General features: G+C 39.5%; 1 protein-coding gene across 1 annotated transcript; it reads right to left on the bottom strand.

The window, feature by feature from the left end:
- Positions 1-929, bottom strand: LOC131894949 (olfactory receptor 10P1). The gene has a single exon (XM_059245317.1). The coding sequence runs from the start codon at positions 927-929 to the stop codon at positions 3-5; it is 927 nt and encodes a 308-aa protein (XP_059101300.1). The 3' UTR covers positions 1-2.
- Between the last annotated feature and the right edge of the window lie 9,715 nt (positions 930-10,644).

Raw genomic sequence — 10,644 nt, 5'->3', positions numbered from 1 at the left:
ACCTATCTCCTCATCATGTGTTTCAGGGCTCCTGTTACCTCTTTGTTACGGAGGGTGTAGATGATGGGGTTGAGCATGGGTGTGACAACTGTGTAGAAGAGACTAAGGATGCGGTCTGCGGTGACAGAAGAGCCTGCTCGGGGCCGGATGTATGTGATACTGGCCGTTCCAAAGAAGAGGGAGACGACAAGCAAGTGGGAGGAGCAGGTAGAGAAGACCTTGCGGCGGCTCTGGGTGGAAGCCATGGCCAGGATGGCTCCCAGGATGCGGGCATAAGAAGTGACTATCAGAGAGAAGGGGATCATGATGAACACCACAGTGGCTGTCATCACGGAGATTTCGCTCCTGCGCTTCCCAGCACTTGCCAGCCTCAGTACTGGGAGGATGTCACAGAGGAAGTGTGGAATGATGGGGCGTCTGGGGAAAGGCAGAGTGAAGATGAGGGAAGAATGAGTAGTAGCTGTGATGATGCCCATGATCCATGAGGTTCCCACCATGGCTGCACAGGCCCGCTGGTTCATTAGGGTGGAGTAGTGCAGGGGCTGACAGATGGCTGCATAACGGTCGTAGGCCATGGCTGTGAGTAGGCAGCACTCTGAGATGCCCAGGACAATGAAGAAATACATCTGGGCTGCACAGCTCCAGAAGGAAATGGTCTGGGGGTGAGAGGAGGTCAGATCAGCCAGGATTCTGGGCACAATGTCGGTGGTGTAGAGGAGCTCTACTACGGAGAGATGGCGTAGGAAGAAGTACATGGGGGAGTGTAGCACAGGGCTGGCTTGCGTAAGAAAGATGATCAGTGAGTTGCCCAGCAAAGTTATCAGGTAGACCAGAAGCACCAACCAGAACAGTGGTCCTTGAAGGGCTCTGAGGTCAGAGAACCCCAACAGGAGGAACTCAGGAGTTGCAGTTTGGTTTTCCTCAGCCATTGCTCCAGACAGAGCATGAGCTTTGCACAGCTAAGAAAGAGAAATAACATTTCTGTAATGCAGTAAAATACTTTCCACACAACTCCTTCTCAAATCCAAGACAGCTGGTGTCTTCATTTTCAGATGGGCCTTGGATCTCAGAGATTAAACTCGTCTGAACTAATAATGAGGAAACAGCACGGCTGTGATTTGATCCCTGCCTGTACTCCAAAGCCTGTATATTCATCCATGTTCACTTTCTCTGTCTCGCCTTCCACATGGAGATACCCAGCTTTGTGCTTTAAGTGAAGCAGTTGTTTTGCCGTTTGTACTCAACACACTGAAACTCAAATGGCCACGAAAGGGACGGTCCCAAGGTAGTGTCTAATGATCATCACAATGTGCCTAGGATTGAAGATGATCTATAATAATGTGAATATTTGTTACATCACAGCATAGACACATCATAATTAGGGATTCTGGCACCTGCCCCTATTCCTTTCTTTTCATCTAAGTCCTTGTGATCAGCTAAACACTTTATACTGTCCTAGCACACTCAGTATGGGTTAAAATCCCACTTATCCTTGAGGCTTCAGTTTAATCCCCGTGGCAGCATGTGTGTTCCTTATACTTAGAAATATTTATCCATGGCATTTCAGGATTAAAAAAGACATTTAGGGTTAAGTATTTCTATGAACAACATTAACATTTTATGTAAAACATTTTAGAAAGGTTTTTTTTTTTTTTTTTTTTTTTTGGTGTGTTTGAACAGTAGTGGGCTGAGGCAGTTCTTTCCCGCATTGGCCTCTTCTGGCTATAGGAAAAGTCTTAACTACAGTGTGTTTGGACACATATATAGTGGCTTATTGACATTCTAACCTCTCTTTTATCAGACAGTCCCAAACTACTTGAAAAAAATATTTTTTGAAGAGATCTTTTTTTTATTCATTCTCTCATGAGATACATACACAGACCCAGGACTTCCTAGTGTTTCTTCCAGTGTGAGATCCTGCAGGACATGGTGGGGAGAAGTTGCTAATGTTTCCAAGGTGCCTCATTGCTACAGTGTACTTTGCCTAAGGCTTAATATTCATCAAATCACTGATACAATGCAGTATAAAACCTTCCTTTTCTCTTGTTTTTTCCTCTTTCTTTCTTTCTTTCTTTCTTTCTTTCTTTCTTTCTTTCTTTCTTTCTTTGGAGGCAGGGTTTCTCTGTGTTGCTTTGGAGCTTGTCTTGGAACTCATTCTGTAAACCAGGCTGGGCTTGAACTCACAGAGATTCATTTGCCTCTGCCTCCTGAGTACTGGAATTAAAGGTGTGTGCCACCACTGCCGGACTCTTTTTTCTCCTTTTTGAAGATGAGGGAATGAAATCGTAGACAGCCTCAGTAACTTTGCCCAAGCCATTTACATAGTAAGTAAGATTGGGCTCAAGTCTAAGTCTTTCCAACTCTAGAGTCTGTGTTCATAGCCACTAAGTTATCAAGTATCACAGAGGTTAATTTAACTAGCACAGTACTAGAAATGTGAAGTCTTCCCCAGATATATGCAAGATGGCTTAATGAATCCCAGTTATACAGATGGGGACAGATTAAATGAACAGAAAGATTAAATGACTAATTTAAAGTTAGGTAACTAGTTAAGAAAAGACAGAACATTGTGTCTTCAGTTTCCAGAAACCATGGGTCCTAAGGTTTATCAACCATTGATTCTCTGTGGCCATATCCTATATGAGTTCAGTCTAACCATTTGCTTACTTACTTTCTAACTCGGGAAAGAGGGTTGTAGTTTGTGCCGTTGCTCATGGACCTAACCTTCATTGCCCTTTGTCCTTTCACCATTTAGCTTGCCTAAAGGTTACATTTAGAGATTGCTACATGCTGGGAGTTCTGTGGTTTCTCAGTTGTCTGTATACAAACATGAGTACTAATCTAATTGTCATTGTAGAAAAGGAACTAGAGCCCTAGGTTTAAACTCCCAGCCTAAGATCAGATAGTGGGGTAGCAGAGCCAGAATTGTGTATTTAAGCCATTTACTTTAGAAAAACGAACTTGCATGGAGCAAGTTTGAACAGAAGTATCTAACCTCAGTGATCATGGATCTTCCCAGTGCCCACATCCACTTAGATAACATGTAATAGAGCCTCTGTTTTAAAAGATTTCAAGTGTTATTTTTTCAATTAAAATATTTAAGAAATATTTAGCATGAAGAAATTTGTGATTTTGATCACCTTTGCTGAATCTTTCCTGTAAACACTCTCAAGCCTTTGTTCTGCTGAACACTTAGAGTGTTATGCTTATAACTATAGTATGCACATTATTTTGCCTTCTTCCAATCATTTCAATATTTCCTATAGGCATTTTACCACAAAATCACATAGTGATCCAAATGGTCCTTGAAAATAAAATAAAAAACAAAACAAAACAAAACCCCAAACAATAACAATAAAAATACCAGTTCTTGTATTAATCTATTGATTTTCTCCAATAACACTTAATAAACTCAATGCATACTTTTGCAGCTTAAATTGTTCCATTTTGTGGGGATTATATGTGATGTAAACAACATCTTTGTGAGTATCTCCATTTACTTTTGTTAACATTTTTCTAGGGTTAATTTCCAGAAATGGAAGTATTGGTTGTGTAGACATTTTTGTGTGTCTGTGTGTCCTGCTGCATTATGTATTTATTAAAAATCTCCTTAAGATTTGCTGAAAGCAATCCCAATCTTCCTTCTGAACGAAAGCTGAGGAAGCCAGTCTGTCCTCCCTTCCATTTCCATGTTACCTTTGACACATTGTGATCATTTCTTCACTCAATTCTCTGACTAAATTTTGCCTCAATATGCCATCTAAGAGGTGGATACGAGATCCTCAACACCTCATCCCTGCACTGTGTGTGTGTGTGTGTGTGTGTGTGTGTGTGTGTGTGTGTGTGATAGAGAGAGAGAGAGAGAGAGAGAGAGAGAGAGAGAGAGAGAGAGAGAGAGAGAGACAGAGACAGAGACAGAGAGAGTGAACATTCATCAGGCAAGTGTAGGACAGAAAAGTAGAATGCAGGTAGCTCTGTCTGTAAACCCTGAGAAGGAGACCATTAGGAGGACCCTAAAAGATGTTGGTCATAGACATATGGAAGCTATGATTACCACCTGGCAGGCCACATGGAAATTCTCAGACCCACATGCAACCCATTGTTTCACCCTACACAGCATGAAATACACAGCATATAATCACAACACATCACATGGCATGTCTTCCCGACAACAGTGTATTTGCTTACCTTACACATCAAATGTTTGCATTGTCTGTTTGTAAATACATCAACTTTTCTCTGTTATGTGCAATTTTATCTGGAAGAAATTCCCCACTGTTCCCTATACCCTTTTGAGATTTTTCTCCTCACCAAGATGTGACATCTAGATCATACATCTGTAAAGAAAACAGTCAAGACTCAAAATCACTCTCCAGGATTCTTTTCTCCTGTGACCAGGAACAGGTATTGGTCCCCCAAACACAGGGTTCTAAGTGGGTCCTGCTCTGCCCTTTGCCTTCTCTTTCTCTTTCTGGCAGCCTAGTTTTATCAAACAAAAGCCAAAGTGTGTATTGCATTATGTGTGGTCCTTACCTAGGATATGTAAAAGTGGTCACCCAGTTAGGGCAAGAGATGCTGAGCATAGGGAAGGCTACCCTCTCATTCTTCCTCCTTGAAAGTCAGCCTCTGTGGTGCCTACAACTATTTTGAGGTTGGTATAGTGACTTCATCCCCAGGGGACTTTGGAGGCTCTGAGCTATGGTAGTGTCATTGGGTGAGATAATTGTGTCTGTCTCCAATGTTGGCTGTATCCATCCTCTTTTTCCTAAAATAAACTAATGGCTGACCCTGCTTCCATCTTTCTTGCTCCCTCTCCTGGGTTCAATGGCCTTCTATTTGTATTTTCTTGGTCACAGATGACATGAAGCTTGAGGGCCTCCCTGCCTCATATGTGGACTCTCCCCTGGGACATTTTTCCTGTGTATGAAATCTCATATACCTGTTAAATAAAGACACTTCTGGCAGATACTCTTAGTTAATAATTGAATCTTGACTTAGTCATATTGCTCCTCATGCTTGGTTTGCTTTGCAAGTGGAAGTGTTCTAGTGAGGCCATTGCCTGTGTGGTTACTTTAGAGGTTTCTGTAAGAAGGACTGGGATTCTGCCAACCTGTTTCTCTCATGTCAGTGCAGCTGTACTGAGTAGGACCCCAAACAGAGTTCAGTCTTTTAAGTATTATTAGTCTGGGAATGAGAAGTCTGGTGGTAGAATAAATATGACCTCTGTGTTGTCTGAAACAACCTGGACTTCCCCCTCAGCCCCTGATGCCCTCTGGTTGACACTTACTATCCTCACTTTTATCTCACTTTCTCCATTTGTCCTTACCTCTCTACTCCTATTGAAATCACCAACCAACCCTCATTGCTTAATCCAACTGTGAATCTTCTTTTTCTTCTCTTTTCTTTAAATACTTTTAAAATTCATTCTTTTCTCATGCACTATAACTCCACCACAGCTCTATCCACACATGGCTTTTCTTTTTAAAATTCTTATTTTTTGTTTATTTTTTTAATTATAATTTAATTGCATCTATCAATTCCACTTCCTTTGTTCAAATCCTCCTATATGCTCCTTCACACTCTCCTTCAAATTGATGTTCTCTCTCTCTCTCTTTTTTTTTACTAATTGTTATTACATGCCTATATAAATTTTCATTACTGAAGTCTCAACTGAAGTTTTACTTATTTAGAAAGACCTTGAACACACTATGACCACCTTAATCTCACAATGTTATTTTCACACATCTCCAAGAGAATGATCACTTTTTATTTGGGTGCTTGGTTCAGCTCTTGTCCACTACAAGAGACAGAGAAGATTTTGCTTTGTTTATAGTGATTGTTTTAGGGTTAGAAGAGACTGGTACATGAAAAAAGGGTAAACTCAAAGGTATGAAACTTTGAACTCATCAAGATAAGATAGATAATTGAATGTCTCTGATTTTGTCAAATACAAATAGACTAAATATTGTAACAGTAATTCTTGCTTGATAACTGTTTTATGCAATTTTACTGTGTTAAAGTTAAAATCTTCCTTTTTGATTAGATGAAAAAGGGGGAGTGCTGTGGAATAATGCTCTTGTACACTGTAAAGATTTGTCACTCGAATTGGTTTAATAAAGCACTGATTGACCAGAAGCCAGGCAGGAAGTATAGGCGGGACAATCAGACTAGGAGAATTTTGGGAAGAGGAAGGGCAGATTCAGGAGTCACCAGCCAGACACAGAGGAAGCAAGATGAGAATACCATACTGAGAAAAGGTACCAAGCCATGTGACTAAATATAGATAAGAATTATGGGTTAATTTAAGTGTAAGAACTAGTTAGTAATAAGCTTGAGCTACCGGCTGAGCATTTATAAGTAATACTAAGCCTTCAAGTCAATTATTTGGGAAGTGGCTGCCAGGTATTTGGGGATTGCTGGAGGGACAGAAATTTCCATTTACAGGAATGCTTTGGCATAAATTGCAGATCCCTCATCTAATTCTATTCCAATTCATACTGCATGCCTGCCTTTACATCTTCTGGAGTTTTGAAAGCTAAACAATACATCTTCCAAGCTTACTAATAGCTCAGACATTCTGCAGGACACAGAGGAAAGTGACTGACAAACTTTGCCATTAGGTGGAACAGTCCTTCAAGTTTCTTGGTCCACTGAAAAGTCTTCCAGATTCTCTAGGCTTGTAGACCTAGATGCCCCAACATTACAGAGGAAATTTGGGTGACTGTCCAGGCAGCCAGATGTCTCTGTCATTTCTAGAATTTCAGAAGTTGCTTACAATGCACTTCCTATTTACCTAGATAATATTATATCCTTCTAGTGTCTTTGATGGAGTTGAAGACTAGATAGTTATAATTGTTTTCCTTGGTTTTGATAAAAGGTAAATTAGATATAAAACTTTAGACTCACAAAATAGGATAGATGACAGAATATTTTCTTTATTTTTGCCAAATACAAATAGACTAGACATTATAACTGTAATTCTTGCATGATAACTGTTTTGCTATATATAATTTTACTATGTGTTGTTAGAATCTTAGATGGTCTTTTAAATAAAAAACCCAGAGCCAGATATCAGGGTGAAAGCCGAAAGATCAGAGAAGCAGAGCAAGCCACAGCCCACCTCACCTTGCCAACTCCTCAGCCGATCCTATATCCTCAGACTGAAAGCCTCTGAGTCTTCACCCGAAAGGGTCTCAGCTGAACTGCCTTAGTTCCTGTTTCCTCACACCTTGTATACCTTTCTCCACACTTTTCCTGGGATTAAAGGTGTGTGTGCTTCCAGTACTGAGATTAAAAGTGTGTGCCATCACTGCCTGGCTCTGTTTCCAATGTGGCCTTGAACTCACAGAGATCCAGATGGATCTCTGCCTCCTGAGTGATAGGATTAAAGGTGTGTGCTACCACTGTCTGGCCTCTATGTCTAATCTAATGGCTGGCTCTGTCCTCTGATCCTCAGGCAAGGCTTATTAGGGTGCACAATATATCATCACAACTATGTTAAAATTAAAATTTTCTTTTTTGATTAGACAGAAAAGGGGAAGTGCTGTGGGATATTCTTTCTGTATGCTATGAATATGTGTTGCTATTATTGGTTAATAAATAAGCTGTTTTGGCCTATGGCAACACAAGATATAGCCAAGCAGGAAACACAAGAAAGATGCGAGAAGAAAGGAAGAGTAGAAGAGATACGGCAAGCTGCTAGGGGGAGCAAGATGTAATAGAACACAAGTAAAGCCATAAGACAAGTGGCATTACATAGATTAATAGAAATGGGTTAATTTAAGATGTAGTAGCTAGCAACAAGCCTGAGCCGTAGACCAAACAGTTTGTAATTAAAATTAAGCTTCTGAATGATTATTTTATAAGCTGCTGTGGGGTCAGGTGGGACACATAAAAGCTTCAGGTTGCATAGGTTGTTTCCAGGTTCTGGCTATTACAAATAACATTGCTATGAACATAGTTGAGCAAGTGTCCTTGTGATATAATTGAGCTTCCTTTGGGTATATGTCCAAGAGTGATATAGTTGAGTCTTGAGGTAGATTGATTTCCCAATTTTCTGAGAAACCACCATATTGATTTCCAAAGTGGCTGTACAAGTTTGCACTCCCATTAACAGTGGAGGAGTGTTCCCCTTGCTCCACACCCTCTCTAGCATAACAGGAAGCACCATGTAAAGGTTCTTTTTTTTTGCTAGCTAGGAAAATATCTCTTGTGAGGCTGGTGCTGTATATTCTAGAACCATGCTGCAACAAATTGAGGACTATCTAGGCAGAAATGCTAAGGCAAGAATTGACAAGATGTCTCCACAACATAATAAAAAATAATAGTTGATTTCTTTGATTTATAAAGGTAAATGCAGTGTAGATGTAGACTACATACATACTCGATTTCATCTTTTTTTCCAAGCATAGTCCCAATATGCTTTGCTGATTATCTGTAATCAAGGAAATAAACTGTTTTAGGCAAGGAAATGTTACTTCACTCTTATCCCTTTTATCAGACTGTCACTTTTGTAAAATCATTTAATTATTAAAATTTAAGCACTTTAAAAGGTTCTTCATTGTAATGAATCATCTCTTTCTAATTTAAATACCAATTAGTAAGGATGAGAAAAATTGAGTCACCATACTTCCAAAATTTCTGTCATGTCATACAAATGTTGTATATATTTTGATTTTCTGATATATTTTAGTCATATTGCTTTTCAAAAGTCTCCCTAAAAGCCACAGACACATTTTGCCTATTTTGGAGTATAATACTAGAGGAATCTGTAAAAGGGAAACATAGCAATAATCATCCCCAGAGATAGAAAAATGAGTGCGTGTCTGACTAATTAATTTTGTCAACCCTTTAGTCTGGTTCCCTAGGGAGCTATTATGCATTGTAGGAATGTAGAATGTCACCTGTGATGGTAGGCTTCACATGAAGCAAAGAAAAAGACTGCTGATGGACAGATTGCTTGCTGAGAAATTGCCACAAATTATCCTCTCAATTAATATTGTTAGTGAAAAGACACTCACTTTGGTTGTTAAGTAGTTTTTAGTAAGAAAACATGAATTTCAGGGTTGGAATATAGCTGTGTCATAAAACAAATTCCAGCTGGAGAAACCATACCACAAATCAAAATGAAGAGATAATATTTTCAGTACAGATGTGAAGAGTCTTGGGAAAGACAACGAGTTCTAGTTGAGTGAGTTTGAGAAGTAGCAAAAACTTCTCAAATAAACCAAGAGCCGTTGAAGATTTAGAAAGAACACAGTGAGAATTCAGATATAAGACTAGTTATTTCATAGCTACATTTGGACAATTCACTAGCATCATGCATTCCAGGATTCCAGTGAATACAGGCATCCAACTCATGGGAATGCAAATCTGTGGTTCATACTTCGGAATGATAAAGATATAATAGTACTTAACAGTTGGGACAACATGGAGTGTTTGTGGGGCTGAAGTCATAGTATCAGGCACATACATCACATGAGGCTGTGTTTGTCTGGGGAGGCCATCTCATGCATATATTGATATTAGTCAAAGAATCCTGAACTTTGGATGATGGATGCACTTATTAGCATCCAAACATTTTTTTCTTTTCTTTGTTTCTTAAAAAAATTTAAGTGTATAGTATTTGTCCAAAATAATGAATTTCACTATGTCATTTCCATGCAGGTGTACAATGTAATTTGATCACTTTTATTTCTCATTATTCTCTTTTGTCTCCTTTGGTTTCCCCATTGTCCCTCTCCCCTTTCCTAAATAGTCTTTCTACTTTCAAGTCTCAGCTAAAACAAAAAACTAGATTCTGTGTAATAGAAGAAGTGTGGGACTCATGTCTTTTTGAACTGGCTCATTTCACTGAATTTGATGATATCCAGTTCTATCCATTTTCCTGAAAATGATATATTTTTATGATTATTTATGGCTAAATAATACTCCATCATGTATATACGCCACGTTTTCTTTCTTTCTTTATCTGTTGAAGGACATCTAGGTTGAATCTGTGACTCTGCAAATGTGAAGAGTCCACAGATATGCAGGTGCCTCTGTTGTGTGTTAGCTTAGGTTCCTTCAGCTGGGGACCCAGGGATTTTATAGCTGAATCACATATTAGCTCAAATTTCTGTGTGTCTATAATAGCAGGACTAATTTATATTCCCATAAGAATATATAAGGATTCTTCCTCCTATATCCTTGTCACTATTTTCTGCTTTTTATTTTCTTGATTACAGCCTTCTTTTATGTGAAGATAAACCTTAAAGAAAGTAGATTGAACTGATACTCTAAGAAAACAAGGGTGGTCAAGCAGGGGGAGGGATAGAGAGTGAGGGCAAGGAAAGAGATATCTTGATAGAGGGAGCCATCACGGGATTAGGGAGAAACTTGGTGCTAGGGAAATTCACAGGAATCCATAAGGATGACCCCAGCTTAGACTACTATCAATAGTGGAGAGGGTGCCTGAACTGGCCTTCCTCTGTAATCAGATTCCTTACTACCCTAAGTGTCATCATAGAGCCTTCATCTAGTAACTGATAGAAGAGATGCAGAGATCCACAGCTAGGCACTGTGCCAAGCTCCTGGAGTCCAGTTGAAGAGAGGGAGGAGCGATTGTATGTGCAGGGAGGGGGTCAAGATCATGATGGCAAAAAT

Source organism: Peromyscus eremicus, chromosome 18 (assembly GCF_949786415.1).
Source record: "Peromyscus eremicus chromosome 18, PerEre_H2_v1, whole genome shotgun sequence".
Lineage (NCBI taxonomy): Eukaryota > Metazoa > Chordata > Mammalia > Rodentia > Cricetidae > Peromyscus > Peromyscus eremicus.
Note: the sequence above shows the minus strand (reverse complement) of the source record. Positions and strands in the feature narration are given on the sequence as shown.

Coding starts and splice junctions, on each gene's coding strand:
- LOC131894949 (XM_059245317.1), bottom strand. CDS start 929: ATGGCTGAGGAAAACCAAACTGCAACTCCTGAGTTCCTCCTGTTGGGG.